At 45.7% G+C, this 20,447-nt stretch overlaps 1 protein-coding gene across 1 annotated transcript in view; it reads right to left on the reverse strand.

Moving 5' to 3' along the window:
* Positions 1–20,447, reverse strand: part of dcc (DCC netrin 1 receptor) — a 1,735,814-nt gene that overhangs the window by 847,147 nt on the left and 868,220 nt on the right. The window contains exons 4-5 of the mRNA XM_072497411.1: positions 15,670–15,820; positions 12,045–12,181 (exon numbers count right to left, since the gene is read on the reverse strand). Of these exons, the coding sequence (XP_072353512.1) occupies positions 12,045–12,181; positions 15,670–15,820 (288 nt within the window). The remainder of the gene's footprint in view (positions 1–12,044; positions 12,182–15,669; positions 15,821–20,447) is intronic.

Raw genomic sequence — 20,447 nt, forward strand, 5'->3', positions numbered from 1 at the left:
CAGCCTGCGCCGATCCTTTATCTAAACCTGTCACCTATTTTCCACGGATCTACTTCCCTCTTTTCCCCACCCGTTCATATATCTGTCTAGATGCATCTTAAATGATGCTATCGTGCCCGCCTCTACCACCTCCACTGGCAAAGCGTTCCAGGCACCCACCACCCTCTGCATAAAAAACTTTCCACGCACATCTCCCTTAAACTTTTCCCCTCTCACCTTGAAAGCGTGACCCCTTGTAATTGACACCCCCCACTCTTGGAAAAAGCTTGTTGCTATCCACCCTGTCCATACCTCTCAGAATTTTGTAGACCTCAATCTGGTCCCCCCTCCATCTCCGTCTTTCCAACGAAAACAATCCTATCTACTCAACCTTTCTTCATAGCTAGCACCCTCCATACCAGGCAACATCCTGGTGAACCTCCTCTGCACCCTCTCTAAAGCATCCACATCCTTCTGGTAATGTGGCGACCAGAACTGCATGCAGTATTCCAAATGTGGCCTAACCAAAGTCCTATACAACTGTAACATGACCTGCCGACTCTTGTTCTCAATACCCTGTCCAATGAAGGCAAGCATGCTGTATGCCTTCTTGACCACTCTATCAACCTGCGTTATCGATTCCTGATTCCTTTTTGTCATTTGTTTATGTGAACATGCGGGCTAATGTTTGGGGTTTGGTGGGAACGATGGGATTGTTGTTATTGATTTGGGGATTGACATATTTGTTACTGATTATTGTTTGTTGTTGGTGGGTGTAAATTTGTGAGAAAATGTGAAAAAGGAGGAGAATAAAAAATATTAAGGAAAAGAAAGTTATAACGGTAAAACAATTAAAACATCTATCTTATTCTCCAACATTCAGAATTAACATCAGGTTCAGGGCAAGTGGTGCAGTGGTTAGCACTGCTGCCTCACGGCGCCGAGGACCCAGGTCGATCCCGGCCCCGGGTCACTGTCCGTGTGGGGTTTGCACATTCACCCCGTGTCTGCACGGATCTCACCCCTACAACCCAGAGATGTGCAGGGTAGGTGGATTGGCCATGCTAAATTGCGCCCCCGCCCCCCCCCCCCCCCCCCCACTCATACATTCCACCCATCGCCATGGTTCACTGAACTTTTTTAAAGTAATTTAACTCTAACTCCAAAAACAAAACCGTCTGTGGACTGCACTTTTTTGCAAGTGGTGTAGGGGTGCTGTCTCCTGCCCGCCACCTAATTAAGCCTACTGATAGAAATTGCTTTTCTAGTCAGCTATAACCATGAGAGTAAGGGAAGATGATAGAGGTAAAAGGGTTAAATGAGAACTCATTAAGAATAATTAGCTATAATCATATTGAGCATTACTTGAGTGCAACAATAGCTGGGAATCTACTGAGGACGCGCTGGGCTTCGCGAAAAGGAAAGGACTGGTGGTGGACTGAGAACTTTCGAACTTTGCTGCAACGTTCTTGTTTTTTTTGTGTGTTTTTCTGTCCTTTTAAAAAAAAGTTTCTCGTTTTTCATTTTGTGAAGTTGTTTGTAATGCCTTTTGCATTGATGTGGGACCAGCGGTAGAGCTGAGTGAGTTAAGGTTTTCATTTGCACTGTTGGGGGATGGAGGTGTGCTTGTTTAGATCTTCCTGTTTTTCTGTTGAGCTATTGTGTGGGGATTGTTTGATGTTGGAGTATGTTTGTATGAGTGACAGGGAGGGTGGGGTGGGAACAATAGGTGGGAGACTAACCGGTGCCAGGGATGGGGGCCACCAAGCTAACTGGGCGGGTGAGCTCACGGAAGCGTAGTGGGGGGGGGGGGGGGGGGTGCATATGTTTGGTTTATTAAAGTGGTTGGGTTACAGAGTGTTGTTACTAAGGGAGGGTTAAATGAGCCGTTCAAGAGGGCACGTGTGTTCGCGCATCTTAGGAGACTGAAGGCGGACGTGGTAATGTTGCAGGAGACGCACCTTACAGTAACTGACCAGATTAGATTGAGGAAAGGCTGGGTCAATCAGGTCTTTCACTCGGGACTACACTCAAAGACTAGAGGGGTCGCGATCCTGATCAATAAGCAGGTGGTGTTTGAGCCGGATAGAATAGTCTCGGATGTGGGAGGTCAGTACATTATGGTCAGTGGGAAACTGGAGGGGGTGCAGGTGGTATTAGTAAATGTGTATGCGCCAAATTGGGATGATGTGGAGTTTATAAAGAGAATGCTGGGGAAGATACCGGACCTGGACTTGCACAGGTTGGTCATGGGAGGGTACTTCAACACAGTTATTGACCTTGGCTTGGACCGGTCGAGCTCGAAAACATGCAGGATGCCAGCAATGGCAAAGGAACTAAAAGAGTTCATGGAGCAGATGGGGGGGGGGATCCATGGAGATTTGGGCAGCCGAGGGTGAAGGAGTTCTCCTTCTACTCACAGGTGCATAAAGTGTACTCCCGGATTAATTTCTTTATTTTGAGCAGGGCCTTACTGGCAGGGGTGGTGGACACGGGGTACTCGGCGATCGCAATCTCAGACCATGCTCCGCACTGGGTTGACATGCACGTTAGTAAAGACAGTAACCAGCGCCCGCAATGGAGGTTAGATGTGGGACTTTTAGCTGACGAAGGGGTGTGCGGGCGGCTGAGGAAATGTATTCAGAACTACCTGCAGGTCAACGATACGGGGGACATTTCAGCAGCGGTGGTCTGGGAAGCACTGAAGGCGGTGGTCAGAGGGGAGCTGATCTCGATACGGGCCCATCGGGAGAAGGTGGACAGAGCAGAGACGGACCGACTGGTAAAGGATATATTACAGATCGATAGGAAGTATGCGGAGACGCCAGAGGCAGGGCTTTTAAGGGAACGGCGGAGGCTACAGGCGGAGTTTGGCTTCTTAACCACAGGGAGAGCGGTGGAGCAGCTGAGAAAGGCAAGAGGGGTGATCTATGAGGATGGAGAGAAGGCCAGCAAAATGCTTACACAGCAGTTTAGAAAGAGGGAGGCAGCCAGTGAGACAGGGAAAGTAAATGACGGAGATGGGAACCTGGTTGGAGATTCAACAGGGGTAAATAAGGCGTTTAAGGATTTCTACAGTCGGCCGTACAGGTCGGAACCCCCTACGGGGCCGGAGGGGATGAGGCACTTCTTTGAGGGGCTGAATTTTCCAATGGTGGACGGGGAGCTGGTGGGAGGGATGGGGGCCCGATTGGGTTGGAAGAGATAGTGGAAGGTCTGAAGGCCATGCAGTCAGGTAAAGCCCCAGGGCCGGACGGGTACCCAGTGGAGTTTTATAAAAGGTTCTCTGGGATATTGGGGCCGGCGTTGATGAGAATGTTCAATGAGGCAAGGGAAAGAGGGGTGCTGCCCCCAATGATGTCACAGGTCATGATTTCGCTGATTCTGAAGCGGGTCAAGAACCTGGAGTGTGAGGGTCCTACAGGCCTATATCCCTGTTGAACGTGGATGCTAAATTGCTGGCCAAAATTTTGTCCTCCAGGATCGAGGATTGTGTTCCGGACATTATTGGGGAGGACCAGATGGGGTTTGTTAAGGGTAGGCAGTTGGTGGCCAATGTAAGAAGGTTGTTAAACGTAATCAGGGAGGTGGAGGTAGTGATCGCAATGGATGCAGAAAAGGCTTTTGATTGGGTAGAATGGGATTATCTGTGGGAGGTACTGGGACGGTTTGGATTTGGGCGGGGCTTTATTGACTAGGTCAGGTTGCTGTGTCAGGCTCCTGTGGCAAGCGTACAGACGAATAGGCCAACATCAGACTATTTTAGACTGCACCGGGGGACGGGACAAGGATGCCCCCTCTCCCCACTGTTGTTCGTGCTAGCTATAGAGCCGTTGGCAATTGCTCTGAGAGCCTCAAGGGGCTGGTCCATGGGGGGCTGGGGGAGGTGGAGCACAGAGTCTCGCTTTCTGCAGACGACCTGCTTCTGTATGTATTGGACCCAATAGAGGGGATGGAAGAAATCATGAGGACTCTAGGGGAATTTGGTCGGTTTTCGGGGTATAAGCTAAATAGGGGAAAAATGAGATGTTTGCGGTCCAGGCGAGGGGACAGGAGAGGCGATTGGGGCAGCTGCCATTTAGATTAGTAGGGGGAAGCTTTAGGTACCTAGGCATTCAAGTGGCGTGGGAATGGGACCGGCTGCATAAATAAAATCTGGCTCGTGGACCAAATGAAGGGTGATTTTCGGAGATGGGACGTGCTTCCATTGTCACTGGTTGGGAGGGTACAAACGGTGAAGATGACGGTCCTCCCGAGATTCATGTTTGTATTTCAGTGTCTCCCCATCTTTATTCAGCGATCCTTTTTTAAGCGGGTCAACAAAGTGATCACTGGCTTCGTTTGGGTGGGCAAGACCCCGCGAGCAAGGAAGGTAATGCTTGAGTGGACTCGGGGAGGGGGCGGGCTGGCGCTGCCAAATTTTAGTAACTATTACTGGGCGGCAAATATAGCCATGATCAGGAAGTGGGTGGTGGAGGAGGGTTCAGCATGGGAGCGTATGGAGGCGGCTTCATGCAAGGGCACCAGTTTGGAGCGTTGGTAACTGCGCCTCTGCCATTCCCGCCGGCACGGTACTCCGCCGGCACGGTACTCCACCGGCACAGTACTCCACCAGCCCCATGGTGGTGGTGGGCCTGAGAGTCTGGGGACAATGGAGGAGACATGTGGGAGCAGAGGGAGCATCGGTTTGGTCCCCAATCTGTAATAATCACCGGTTTGCCCCAGGAAGTATGGATGGGGGGGTTTCGGATAAAGCGGAGAGCAGGGATTGAGAGGATGGGGGATATGTTTATAGAGGGGAGCTTTCCGAGTGTGAGGGCGCTGGAGGAGAAGTTTGGGTTGGCGAGGGGAAACAAATTCAGGTATCTGCAGGACTTCCTACGTAAACAGGTGTCAACCTTCCCGCTCCTACCGCTAAGGGGGATTCAGGACAGGGTAATTTCCAGAGGGTGGGTAGGAGAAGGGAGCGTCTCTGTCATTTACAAGGAACTTATGGGGTCAGAGGAGACGCAGACCGAGGAGCTGAAGCGCAAGTGGGAGGAGGAGCTGGGAGGAGAGATAGAGGATGGTCTATGGGCGGACGCGTTGAGTAGAGTCAACGCATCTGCAACATGTGCCAGGCTCAGCCTGGTACAATTCAAGGTCATTCACTGGGCTCACATGACATGGGCCCGGCTGAGCAGATTCTTTGGGGTGGAAGACAGGTGTGCAAAATGTGCGGGAGGACCAGCGAACCATGTTCACATGTTCTGGGCATGTCCGAAGCTTAGGGGATTTTGGCATGGGTTTGCAGATGTCATGTCCATGGAATCCAGGAGGAGAAAGAGGCAGACGTTCTAGCCTTTGCTTCCCTGGTAGCCCGGAGACGGATACTATTAGCTTGGAGGGACTCAAAGCCCCCGAAGTCGGAGACCTGGCTATCGGACATGGCTAGTTTTCTCTGTTTGGAGAAAATCAAGTTCGCCTTGAGAGGGTCAGTGTTAGGGTTTGCCCGGAGGTGCCAACCGTTCGTCAACTTCTTCACAGAAAATTAACCGTCAGCAGAAGGGGGGGTTAGTTTAGCTTAGAGTAGGGGGTTAATAAAGGTGGGACCTGTAAGGGAGGGAGACGGCTTTTCCACTATGTTTATGGTTTCATGTATATTGTTTATTTTGTGGTTGTTACAATACCAAAAATACCTCAATAAAATGTTTATTAAAAAAAATGAAATACTTACCGGGACGGAAAAATTCTTCCCGGGATCACCCCATCTATATTTCTGAAATCTATTTCCTTTGCTGCTTGCTTTTGCTCATCGCCATCTTTCTTTTGTTTAAATTACTTAGTTATTTTATCCTGTGTATTATGATTTGAAGAAATACTACGATCTGTAATTGAATGAAAACTCAACTACTGTATTCGGTAAAGACAATCAATCTGACTAGCTTGCTGCAGGGCTAGTTGGAAACCTTCTAAATTTTGTATTGAAAAGAAGTTTACCAGTGGCACAGCTGACAAATAAAGTACTAGTGGACTTTGCCAAAAAGCACAGACTTGACCTCTGTTATTTGGGAACTGAGAAGGGATAACGGATATCCAGGGTTCCAAATAGACACAGAGATCCATCATCTACCTTCTGTTTTACAATGCTTACGTTTCTAGCTGTTAAGCCCGAAAGTCAACATGGTGCCAATCTTTTCAGTGTAACAGACTCCAAGAAGCTTTTTTTGCATTTATCCAACTTTCTAGTTAAACTTGAATCTTCCCAGAAATAAACGTTACCTCTAAAATATTAACATGAACGATGAACTAGATATTCATCACACCATCCAAAAGGTACATCAGAGCTTTGCAAGCAATTCACAAAATGAGCATATTCCTAATATGGTAAAGAATTTCATATTTGTTTTCTTTAATCTGCTACTTGGCCTCATTTTGTGCTTTCTACCACAGATTACGGAATAGCTTTTGGAGCAGGAACTTCGACTTAGTTTACCTCTTCTTTCCCAGAGGCATTCTGACCAAATACATGATAGAATATTATCGCACAGAAATATGCCATTTAGTCAATCTGAGCAAATAGTTTTGATCCCATACGTCACGACGTGCCTGTGTAAAGGGGGTTTGGTTACTTTTCCCTTACTTTTTAATTGGCATCAGCCTTGGCTTACTGGAAGCACATTCACCCCAGAATCAAAAAGCCAATTCCACTTGGATTCAAACCCACTTTGGTGCACTACTGTTGAAGTGCTACATTATTGGAGGTGCTATCTTTCAAAAGAGGTGTTAAACTTGTACCAGCCGCCTTCTAAGTTGAATGTAAATAATTTCATTATACTATTCAAAGAAGAGGAGGAGGGTTCTCGCAGTTTCCTGGCCAACATTTATTTGTCAATCAGCGCCAGTAACAAATTAAGGTGCCATTCTTCTTGTTGCTGTATGTGATTACTGTCTTGTGTAGGGTCATAATGGTCAAGATAAAGAAGAGGTGACTTTGTCAGTCAGTACTGTATGAGTATGTGCAGCTCACATCCTGATATGATATGACCCACCACTGATAACAAAGAACAATGATACAATGAGAAAAGGCTAAATGCAATAACAATCAATTTTCCAGAAAGTATCAGAAGAGAAGACCAGAATTCAAGAGCCATTAATACATAGCTATTGTTGGATCAGTACAAGCTGCATATCAGCCAACATGAAATATGTGAAGATTGGACAAGCTAGAAATTCATCATAGTGAACCGTGTAGCAGTTGAATGATGATTACGATATAATACACATACAGTACTGTTATCTACATCATGAATCAACAAAGCATGTATAATCTAATAAATTAATAATAGTTTCCAACCTTCAACAGGCAAAGTGACTTATTTAAAGACTTACTGAAGACTCACGTTTCCTTTCCTCTATATCCGACGTTACTGATTCTTTCACCCACCATCCCTGCTCTTGCTGACCTACATTGGGCAATTTTAAAATTGTCACCCTTGCTGTCAATTCCCTCCATGGATGCACATCTCTCCTTCGCTGTAACGTCAAACATTGAAGCCCTCTGAGATCCCTGGGGTCCAATTCTGACCACTGATTTCCTTGCTCCACCATTGGGTAGTCACTTCAGCTGCACATGACCTATGCTCTGGAATTCCCTCCCTAAACCTCTGTGCTTCTTTACTTCTCTCTCCTCCTTACCCCTTTTACCAAGCTTTTGGCCATTGTTCTAAGGCTCCTTAGGTGGCTCTCTGACAAAGTTTATTTGATAACTCTCCTGTGAAGTGCCAAGGGGCATATTACTATCTGAAAGGAGTTGTAAAAATACAAGTTTCTGTAATTAAAGGCCCAGATCTTTCACGGAGTGGCAATTATCATCAGATTGCCACTTTGCTTGAACATTTCCACCCCTAAACGTTGCTCTATATTTCTGAGCCTTCCGAGCCCATCTCTTCAAGAAATGCAGTGCACACCGTCCAACAAACAGCTCTATCGCAGTGCAGCAGAGTCGAGCGTAAGACAGCGCATGCCTTCTTTTTACAGCACTAGCTGCTGTATGGTAAGTTTAAATGTCCAGTACGAACATCAGGGAATGACTGAGTGGATGAATGTAAATATGAATGGGTAAGTGATAGGGTTGATAGGCAGGTGAGGTAATTTGTTAAGTGGGCACATGGGTAGGGTGGGTGAGATCAGTGAGTACATGATTAGAGTGGGTGAGATGGTAGATGGCAAGGTGGCTTGGGTGTCCGGCAGGTTGATGAGGTGATTTAGGGCTCAATGGAAAGGCCGCGGTTGGGGGGGGGGTGGGGGGGGGGGGGTCAGCATGGTGATTGGTGAGTCACTTTAGTCTAATCTTACGAGTTACCTAGGTTTTTTCTGTTCAACATTTCCTAGGTAACTATTCAGGAAGTCCCACTGAACCAGCCAAATATTCCAACTCTAGCTCAGTCGGAGACTTTTGCGAAGGTCCCAGGGAGCAGGGGAAGTGCCTGTCAGAAGTTCAAGCTTCCTGGGAATTCTTATGGAGATTAGAAGATCTGGACAAATATATTGTGATAGAATTGCAGATGTCAGATGAACCCAAAATACTCATTTTCAGGGATGAGCCGAGACAGTGATTATCCACTAATAATTCAACTGTTGATGGTCCTGAATTCGTCCAGCATTTACATTGTATACTTTCCAGTAGAGTTTGCAGAATAGTTACCAGCAATGTGGACTCTTGCTGTGCTTTCTGTATCTGATCCCTAACCAAATGTAGCATTTCAACTTTGATGGCGCAAGTGGAACACAGATTAGCAATTGAATTGTGATCTTGCTAATGCCGCTTAGCTAAATCAAAGGCAACTTTATACCAACATAGACACACTGATCTGTGATACCAAGGTTGTGATAATAATTAACAAACAATTAAAATAAATATGCTGAAACTCTGGAAAATTCTATACAGGGTAGACAATTAATTCATTTGGCCACATTGCTATATTGAGCATACAAAGCACATTGCACTCACCACATCACTGCAATGAAGTTTCTATTCATATACAGATGAATAATGAAAGATCTATTCATATATTCTGCAACATGCTTCTGCATCGAACATGACACGCACATGCTACCAAAGATTAACAATACCTATTAGACTCCTTTCACTTTTATGGTAAATGCTAACACCTGCATTAGCCCTTTTGAAAACGTTTGGTGCAATCATGGGACTAACGTTTTATTAAATTGGTTTAAACTAGAGGAAACAACGATTGGCGATGCAGTGTGAAGACTGGATGAGATTGCAAGATTACATTTTGATGACCACATTATTAAATGGTTTACACAATAAGATATAAAATCACTACATCACAGAAGGAGACTATCCAGTCCATTGCGCCAATGTGCCATCTCTCTGTAGAGTAATCCCAACAGTCCTGACCCTTGCTCTATCCCCACAACCCTTTAAGTTTATTTTCCTTCAAAGTCATTCAGCAGCTCTGCTTCCACCACCCTTGTGGACTGCAAATTCCAGTCAACACCACTTGCTGTGCAAAAACGTTCTTCCTCATCCCCCCTGCATCAATTGCCCAGACTCGCCGATGCTCCTTCTTCTTTGTAGCATCAGCTAATTGGGAAAAGCTTTTGTTTGTCTGTCTTATCTAAACCTGTCATAATCTTGTACATCTCTATCAAATCTCCCCTCAATCTCCTTTGCTCCAAAGGGAACAACCTCAACTTCTCTCACCTAATCTTGTAACAAAAGCTCCCTCATCCCTGACACCATTCTGGTAAATCTCCTCTTCTTACTCTCAAGAACCCTCACATCCGTATGAAAGTGTGGTGGCCCGAACTGGATACAATGCTCTATTTGTGGCCTAACCAGAGCTCTATAAAGGTTCAGCATAACTTCCCTGCTTTTACACTAAATGTCTCTGTCTATGAAGCACAAGCTTGAACTTGAAGTATTATCACTAGGTTGAAGCACCAGAGGACTTCTAGTGTCCTCAGAAAGGCAGCTTTGGAAAAGACAGTTCCTTTAGAAGAGAAAGAGAGGATGTTGCAACAAAAAGGATTTTGTCTGGGCACCAGAGGTTACAATCAGGTGACAGAGCTTGGGGTTTCATAGCAAATTCAAACTATATCTCCCTTAACGTTAGTCAAATGGAATAGAGGAAATTGATGCATGGGTACAAGGGCAATGGTACAAAAAAATGAAAATAACAACAAATTAATTCTAAGCGTGTGCACTTTGAACATTCTGTAGCATAATAAATAGAAACCTGTACTTGAGAAAACAATGAAAGAGTTGCCCATTTGTACATTGGTGCTCCAGCAGTTAAGTGGTAGAACATGGATTGGTGTTCACTATTCAGAGGGTTTTGCATTGCAGATCTCAGGATATTATAACGGTCAGTTTCTCACAAAGATAAAGACAATATCATGTAGCTGAAACATGACGGTTCTGGGACACATTTCTAGTCCTTTCAACTGGGTTATGTATTGTGCAGATCAGGAAAATCTGTTATCTCACTTAACATTTTCCCCACATCCAAACATAATTCCTTTAAAGACTACTTACTCTTTTCTCACTTTCATCAAATGTCTTATTCATTTTCAAAGTTAACCTAAATCCCCACTGCATTAAACAATGTTATCTCCAAGCAATGTGATGCATCATTTTGACAATTTATGCCACATGTGTAAGAGCATAGGAAGTAGGAGCACGAATTGGCCCATCACATTTACATACGTTGTGCAGGCATGATACTTTTACAACATTGTGCTTCTTTCCAATGAATTTGTTGTGCTAAACACTGGCTTCTCATTTTAAAAATTAGTACCACGAATATACTTAAAAGGCTCTCATATAAGAAAGTGATATAAAACAGTGCTAGATCTCACAAAAGTTCTCTTCTCAAAAGCTTCAATTTCTGAAAAAATGTATAACAAATATACTTCTTCCACAATTTCTTTTTCTGGAAATATTTGGGGAAATGGCCTTCACCCACTGTCAAATGAATGCAGCCACTGAACATATTTCTGATTGAGTTAGCTTAACCCCTTCCTCATTCACCATTAGTAAGGGTGTGACGAATGTGGGAATTTTTTATACATATTGTATTATATATCTGCTGCAGTAATGTCATTAAAATAACTTGGGTTAAGGTATCCAGATTATGGGCTGGATTCTCCGGTCCCCCAGCTGCATGTTTCTTGGTGGCGCGCCGTTCGCTGCTGGTGGGATGCTCTCTTCCCACTGCTTGTCAATGGGATTTCCCATTGAAGCGCCCCATGCTGCCGGGAAACTCATGGGTGGGAGTGTGCTGTGGGAACAGAGAATCCCAACTGCTGGAGAATTCCATCCTATATGTCTCCTAAAGCTGTGGTTAATGGGTTAACAACTGGGCAGGCAATGACATCATTCATGGGAAGGGCTGGAAGAAAATCCTCCTCCTCTCTGTCTTAAATGAGCGACCCCTTACTCTGAGGTCAGTCCCTCTGAAACTAGACACTCCCATAAGGGGAAACAACCTCTCAGCATCTACCCTGTCAACCCCCCTGTGAATCTTATCTGTCTCATTAAAGTCGCTTCTCATTCTTCTAAACTCCAATGTGTGCAGGCTCAATCTACTCAACCTCACCTCATCAGAAAATCCCTCCATACCTGGGATTAACCTAGAAAACGTGCTCTGGACTGCCTCCAATGCCAGTATACCTTTCCTTGGATAAGGGGATCAAAACTGTTCACAGTATTCCAGGTGTGGTCAAACCAGTGCCTTGTATAGTTTTAGCAGGACTACCCTGTTTTTATACTCCATTCCCTTTGAAATATATGCCAACTTCCACCTGCCTTGCCTAGGTGAAAATCTATTACTGTCTATTCAGTACTTCTTACTGTTCAAGTGGTCATGGCATAATAATTTACAACTGTCACCATTATGTCTTATTAAAATCTGTGTGGCTTAATTGCTACACCATCCAGCTGACCAATTGAACATGAATACAATTATCAGAACATGGTTGAACAAGATGGCTGCCTAAATCATTCAATTTGCAAAGTGGCATTGTTATTGAATAAATTAGCAGATTAATCTTACCCAGCACAGTGAGCTCTGCTGAAGCACCGACTGTCTTATTCTCAGAGTTGGCAACACATGTGTAAAACCCGGCATCTTGTTCAGCTATACTTCTGATGAGCAAGTTACTTCCAGCCAGCAATGAGTATTTTTTGGACCTGAAGCAAGTAAAATTGTCCACTGTTAGGAATTGAAGAACAAGAGATGTACATATTGCATTATGACAATAGACACGTTGTCGAAGCTTTTTGTCTTTCACTCATCAGGACAATTTGCAAGAACACCAATAGTAAATTAACTCAAGTGTCAAATAATTATGTGCTTAAGTGTAATGGGCTGAATATTTGTGAAACACATTGGGCTCGAGATCGAGAGGGCACAGTTTGAAAATAATTGGAAAGTGAAATGAAAGTGATGAGGAAAAAATATTTCACCCAGAGGGCGTTTGGAGTCTGGGATGAATTTCCTGAGCGAGTGATGGAGGTAGGTTCAATAGAGGTTTTCAAAAGGGAATTCAGATTGCTACCTGAAAAGAAAGAATGTGCAAGGTTATGGGGATTAGGCAGGGGAGTGGGACTAGGTGGTATCCTTTCAGGGAGCAGATGCAGACCCGATGGGCCGAGTGGCCTCCTTCTGCACTGTAAAGATTCTGAGCTACTGATTGATGAAGTGCAGCTTTTGATTTTCCACACGTCATACCCTGACCCGCCATTCTGCTGGCTTCATGAGGAAGAGACTTGTTTCTACACACGTGCGGTTTGCCTTCAGCTCAACAGCAGCGGCAGTAGAAACCTGGCAGCAAAAAATATTTTGTTTGACTGTTCTTATGATAGCAAAGGGAATTGGTGAGGTTGGAAATATGTGAGGCTTTTTTTGACTTATTAAGAATTAAGAACTAATGAAATAAATACGTTTGACAAGACTTCTATAGGAGTAGGGTAATCAACAAGTGGAACAAAGTGGTCAAACAGAGCTTCAGAAAGGGAAGAGACAACATTCTGACATTTGAAACAATGTGAAATAATATATTTAAAAAGAAAGCGGATGACAGGTTGTTATTAAATTGATGGTCGTTATCCTCTACAGGGTAATTAGGGATTGGCAATGACTGGTAGTCTTGTCAGTGATGCCCACGTCCCATAAATTAATAAATAAAGTTGTTTTAATGAGAACAGAGGCGGTTGAGGGAAGATTTCATTGAGGAGTATAAAATTCTGAGGGGCTGAAATAGAGTGGATAGGTAGGAGATATATCCATTTGGCGTGAGATCAATAATTAGGCAGCATATGTTTAAAGTAATTGGGAGAGGAATTAGAAGGGATTCTGAAACTCAATGTCTGAAAGGATGATAGAGGTAGAAACCCATTGTCTTAAAAAACATTTGGGTATTCTCGAGATCTATGGCAACCTCCAAGGCAATGGAGCAAAAGTTGGATTAGGCTGCTTAGCTCTTTTTTTGCCCAGCAAGACACAATAAACTGAGTAACTTCTTTCTGTACAAAAACGTTCTGTGACTCCAAATGGGTGGACATGAGTAGAGTCCTCTGAGCAAGTTCTTCTTGGCTGTTCCTGGATTTGAGCCTGGCAATTACGCTGTGCATTATAATCATGCAAGTACTCTTTAAAATTCTTTCATGGGATGAGCAAGGATAGCATTTGTTGCTCATTCCTCATTGCCCTTGAACTGAGTGGCTTGCTGGGCCATTTCATTGGGAATTAAGACTTTCAGAGGGCAATGAAGTATCAATCGACATTGCTCAGGTTCCGGAATCACATGTATCCAGCTTCATGAGGAAGAGACCCCTCCAATGCAGAGGAGGGAGGGGATGGAAGAGGGCTTCCTCATTAGCCTGCTCCTGGGAGGACCTCCTTGTAAGCCTGCTCCCAGACCTAGGCAAGGCGGCGGGGTAGCGAGGGAGTCATCTGGCCCGACTGTCTGTCCCTTCACAGCAGCTATGTTCACAGCTAGGTGGTCCTGGAGAGGGAGCATGCGGTGTCCACTGGTACCCTAAATGCGTCCCGCGAACGGTGGGCATCACAGGGGCTGTGATGCATCATCGCCCACGGAAATGATATTCTGTTTCAATTAATTAAGTTTCCTTTCACGTTTTTCTTTTCATTACAATGCCCCACCAAGGTCTGTCACCACTGCGCCCCCCCCCCCCTCTCATTTATGAATTTTTGTTTAATTTATTCATTTTTCATTTACTAAAGTGTATAGAACAGATCAGGTCAAGACGGTAGATTTCCTTTCCTCAAGCAATATGAGTTTTTATAAATATCAATGATAGTTTCATGGTCACCATTACTGAAATTAGCTTCATGTTGCAAATGTATTTAATTAAGGGATGTTCCTGTGCTGTATTGTTCTTTAAATTGGAATTCCACCAACTTCCAGAGCCGGGTGTAAAGCCATGCCTCCAGAGCATGAGTCTGGACCTGTGGATTACAACTCCTGTGACATTCCCACCTCGGCATCACCATCTCCCCACTTCACGTGCTTCTACAAAATTGCTTTGTTTGCTATTTTAACAGAGGTGTCAAGTCAGCTTAAAATGTGTGAGTTAAGTAAATTGTTTTTCTATGTATTGAGCTGAAGCTAAATTTGCAATGCAGCTAAAGTGATAGCTGATAGGAAATTCCTGTACCAGCCTCCACGAACAGGCGGTGAAATGTGGCGACTAGGGGCTTTTCACAGTAACTTCATTTGAAGCTTACTTGTGACAATAAGCGAATTTCATTTCATTTTTTTTCATTGGAATTTTAATTGTTTTACAATCTATGGAAGATCTCACATTTCAAATATTTTGATCCGTGTGAGTCTCATCTACATCGGACCCATCATATAGTTTTGTTCAATGCAATTAAGAAGTACTAAAAATGGTCTGAATGGAAATGACTATTCTGCGAGCAACTGCAACAGGAGTTGGTCTCTGAAACCTCAAGTGATATATTTATCAGATTATTTAACTTGGCTATACATCATATAAATGTAAGCACCAAATTAATTGCAAAGAGGCTGAGAGTCATTATCAGCCTTCTGTATATTACTTGCAGTGACTGTTTCTTAGGATGCTGAATTACAAACAGCCAAATGTTGCATCTGACTGTCCAATGGCCATGTTTTACTTATCAAGTACTCCAAAGCTACAGTAATAGATTTCCAGTCTTTGTTTTGCAATTGGTCCATTCTGTGTTCTGTACTTATTGTTATTGAAATTGGCTTCTATTCTGCTTGTGCGTTGCGTGTGCCTCAAGGGGGTGGAGGGGGCAGCTGGAGAGAAAAACAGTAACAAGGATAAACGTCTCACACATGTAATCAGGATTGCTGCCAGTAGCACAAGAAGGGTTTGAGAAATTAGGCTATGAGGATCAATAAGCAAATTAGAAATCTTCAACATTCCTGTTACATTCTGCAGCAACCCTGGCCCGGATTGGGGAAATAGTGCATGGCTGAAGATGAATGTGTAACAATTCGCAAGCTCAACATATCAAAACTGTTCAAACGTTCTTTGCTGATTGCAAAGAGAATCACTAAAATGCCAAGTATGGGGTGGCCATGATTTTATTTCTTTCAGACAGATCTAAATAGTTCTCATCGCTTGTTGAGCCAGAGGCCGGGAGAAGCACTAATGGACATAATTACCTGGTCTGAATGAGCTCATCCCCTTTCTTCCATGTGACTGTAGGTGTTGGAAATCCAGAAACACAACATTCCATAACTCCATCTCTTCCTTCCAGGACAGCTGTGTTTAGGGGTCGTTGAATGAACACTAATGGTCTGTGCGCACCAGGTTCTTCAAAGCCAAAAAGAGGGAAAATTTAACATCACAGTGAAGGGTATTGCATGAAAAGATTCAAAACTCTATCCTATACAGTACACAACTCAGCCCATTCAAAATAATCATAATCATAGTCCGTGATTCTCCTATCACAATCCGCCTCAGCCAAATTTCCCATTCACGGTAGCGGGCCGGAGAATCCCGCTGTCGTGAACGGATGCAGAATTCCGGCCGAAGATTCATAGAATCCCCACAATGCATCATGAACTAGAATCCCCACAATGCACCATGAACTGGATTTTACAGGGCTAGGTGATCGCAGCCTCCTCCTCAACTGAAAGTTGGAGGAGGGAGAGGAACTGCCCATCAGAACAATGGTTCCCTCACAGTCATTTAACGGCCAATAGGCAATTAAAGATGAGGGGGTAGATTTTCCGGTCCCGCCTGCCGCGGGAATCGTCGCGGGTGAGGCAGAAAATTAGGCAGGCCATTTAATTTCCATTAACCTCGGGGGGGAATTTCCACTCTTGGGGTGGACATGACCGGACAGGGAGTCTTGCCTCAGATATCAGAAGCTCTCCAGTCCCTGCAGAGTCAACGGAGTGGTGGCAGTGTCGGCACTACACTTAGGTGATGAAGAAATGCTCAGCCCTGGATTGCGGTTTGGGAACTCTTTGGTGGGGGTCACGAAAAGGGAGGTGGGGAGGGGGTGTTCTGGAGTTTGAGAGGAAAAGGGGGAGAGGACTTGGGGCGTAACACCTTGGGTGTTCCTCTGATGGACACAGGGAACCAGTTAAGGTGACTCCCTCCCTGCCCACCATCAGCCCACACAGGAAGACCTGCCAGGATAGCTGCTTGGTATGGGCCTCTCATACCACTGGTTAAATGTCAACAGTGCTGTTATGAGCCCTCAAGTAGGCATTCATTTCCCAGGTAAAGTCTTTAATTGGCCTATCATGATATAGCTGATTGTACATGTGGACTTGAATACTAAATATTATAAGGCACTCAGATACTGGAAGGTACACTCTGTTACTACATTTGGGGTCACCTGACCCGGGCATTGACAGCACATGCTAGAGAGTTAGCCAGCATGGCACATTGAATAATCTTGTTCTTGGGAGTTAAAGGTGTGAATTTGAATGTTCTTCTTTCAGACTGAGATTTGCCATGGACCACTGGCAGGTGGGCTACCTGGCAATGCCGCCATCATTGGTAAAATTGCAATGGGGACAGGGGAGTGTGCATAGAGAGCGGGGAAACCACCCGTTGGATTTTACATGCTCCTCACATCCTTCAAACCAAATGGCAGAGAGTGTGAAATCCAGTCCAATATTTACATTGCTATATATTAACTGTATTGACAAGTTTTTGAAAATCATATAAACAGTTTTTACTCAATCACTCATAAATATTAAAAGGTAGCCTATGCGGGTTTCTAATACAAAAGGTTTGCTCCCAAAAGATATTTCAGTGCAATGCTGAATGAATGCTACACTATCAAAGGTGCTAGTCTCTGAAAGAAACATTAACCTGAGACCCATCAGCCTGTTCTGGTAACTCAGGTAGATGTTAAACATCTTACATAATTATTTATGGAACAGTAGGGAGTTCTGTTCACAACCTAGCCAACACTCCGCCCTCAACCGGACAAAAACAGGACATGAAACGTTGGCTTCCTTCTTTCTCCACAGATGCTGTCAGACCTGCTGAGATTTCCCAGTATTTTCTGATTTTGATTCAGATTCCAGCATCCGCAGTAATTTGCTTTTTTAACAGAATAACTGTTATTCATCTCATTGCATTTGTGGGAACTTGTAAAGTGTACAAAGTTTTCCAGGTCCGTTTACCCCAGTCTGAATGCGGTGAGATTACTACATAGGATAAAAATTGTGTTTGCACCAAGTGTACACCTACAACCACAGCTGTAATCTAAGGCCTGACCCATCAGGTTTCTACTGCATTGATGATCTGCCAGGAGATTGTGATCTTGGAGTGGGCAATGTCCCAATTTACGTCAGCCTCGATTGTTCCAGCAAGGAGGTGTGTCTGAGAGTTGTCATTGGCCTTCCTCAGAAATTCGACTCAAAGGCACATGAGGCCCAGCAGGACCCACAAAAGGGATCTGTAAGGCCCATTCTGCCCAAGTGAAGGCCACAGTAGATCAGAGTAACCAATCACAGACCAATGATAGCGCCTCAAAGGTTCTACCCTGTTCGTTTGGAGCTGTTGTCTGAAATTTACTGTTTTGATGGACATAAGAACATAAGAAATAGGAGCAACAGTGGGCCATTCAGCCCCTGGAGCCTCCTCTGATATTCAATAAGATCATGGCTGATCTGATCTGAACTCTACTTTGCTGCCTGACGCTCGAGTCTCTATGGGGGGGTCCCTTTAGTTAGGGGGTCTCTGTGGGAGTTCTCCCTATTGCAGTTGGCCCTGGGGGTCTCTATGGGGGATCCTTTTAGTCAGGGGTCACTGGGGGTCTCTCCCGATAGCATTTGTCCCTGGCGGGTTTCTCCTTTTTCAGAGTTCCCTGAGGGTGTCCTCCCCATTACAGGGGTCCCTGGAGGCGGGCATAGGGGGTGGGGGAGGTGTCCAGTAGAGAAGAGGTGGGAAGGCACTGCATTATGGGGGGGGCCTCAGATGACTCTTGGGGGCAACTCCCCTTTACGACAGGGCCACATTGGTAGGGACCACAAGTGATCCGCGGCCACATGATTCCCAGCCCGGTAACAAGAGAATCACAGAGAGCCAGAGCATAGGGTTCCGGGCCCACTAAATGAATGCAAATGGGTCATTTGCATGAATTTACATCCCCTAGCCGCCATAGGGTCGTGGACCTCATTCACGCCGCCAGTGGGGGGTCAAAGCATCACAATCGGTTCCTCACCCAGCATCGATCCTGATTTCCCCCGACGCCCAATTCTCCATCCCATCAGGAAACGTGATACACACTTCCCAGGATGGAGAATCCCGCTGCAATTTTTCCTTAAATAAGGGGACCAAACTGCTCACAGTACTCCAAATGTGGTCTCACCAGTAGCTTGTACAGTTGCAGCAAGACTTCCCAACTCTTGAAATAAGGGGCAAAATTCCATTAGTTTTCCTGGTTACCTGCTGCACCTGGGTGCTAGCTTTCTGTGTTTTGTGCACAAGTACCCCCAACTCCCTTGGTGTTGCAGCTTTCTGCAGTTTTTCTCCATTTAAATATTACTCTGGGGCGAGATTCTCCGACCCCCTGCCGGGTCGGAGAATCGCCGGGGGCTGGCGTGAATCCCGCCCCCGCCGGTTGCCGAATTCTCCACCACCGGAGATTCGGTGGGGGCGGGAATCGCGCCACGCTGGTTGGCGCCCCCCCCCACCCCCGGCCCCCTGTGATTCTCCGGCCCTGATGGGCCGAAATCCCGCCGCTAAAATGCCTGTCCTGCCGGCGTAGATTAAACCACCTACCTTACCGGCGGGACAAGGCGGCGCGGGCGGGCTCCGGGGTCCTGGGGGGGGGTGCGGGGCGATCTGGCCCCCGGGGTGCCCCCACGGTGGCCTGGCCCGCAATCGGGGTCCACCGATCCGCAGGTGGGCCTGTGCCATGGGGGCACTCTTTCCCTTCCGCCTTCGCCACGGTCTCCACCATGGCGGAGGCGGAAGAGACTCCCTCCACTGCGCATGCGCGGGAATGCCGTCAGCGGCCGCTGACGCTCCCGCGCCGCCCGGAGGTGTCATTTCCGCGCCAGCTGGCGGGGCACCGAAGGCCTTTTCCGCCAGCTGGCGGGGCGGAAATCCATCCAGCGCGGGCCTAGCCCCTTAAGGTTGGGGCTCAGCCCCCAAAGATGCGGAGCATTCCGCACCTTTGGGGCGGCGCGATGCCCGACTGATTTGCGCTGTTTTGGGCGCCAGTCGGCGGACATTGCGCCGTTTCCGGAGAATTACGCCCCAGGTCTTTTGTTCTCCCTTCCAAAATGAACAACTTCATATTTTCCTACATTATACTCCATTTGCCAACTTTTTGCCCACTTACTTAATCTATCAATATCTCTTTTCAAACTGCTTGTATCCTTCTTGCCTTTCCACCTAATTTTGTGTCATTTGTAAATTTGGCTGCAGTACATTCACTTCCTTCCTCCAAGTCATTAATATATAGGGTGGGATTCTCCAGTCCGCCAGCCATGTGTTTCTTGGTCGCACACCATTTGCTGGCGGCGGGATTCTATCTTCTCGCTGCTCGTCAATGGGATTTCCCATTGTAACCACCCTACGCTGCCGTGAAATCCACTGGCGGGGTATGATGCCAATTGAATCATAAAAACCGGAGAATTGTAGCTGTGGTAAACAGTTGCAGCCCCAGCACTGATCCCTGTGGAACTCCACAGGTCACCAAACTGAAAAAGAAGCCATTATCCCCACTCGCTGTTTCCTGCCAATTAGCCAATTCTCTATCCATGCCAATATACTACCTCCAACACCATAGGCTCTTATCTTATGACTTAACAGTTTGTGAGATGCCTTGTTGAATGCCTTCTGGAGCCCCAAATACAACACATCCACTGGTTTCCCTGAGTCCTCTCTGGCGGAGACTTCCTCCAAAAACCCGGTCAGACACGATTTCCCTTTCATGCTGACTCTGCTTGATTAGACTATGATT

This window comes from Scyliorhinus torazame, chromosome 3, assembly GCF_047496885.1.
Source record: "Scyliorhinus torazame isolate Kashiwa2021f chromosome 3, sScyTor2.1, whole genome shotgun sequence".
Lineage (NCBI taxonomy): Eukaryota > Metazoa > Chordata > Chondrichthyes > Carcharhiniformes > Scyliorhinidae > Scyliorhinus > Scyliorhinus torazame.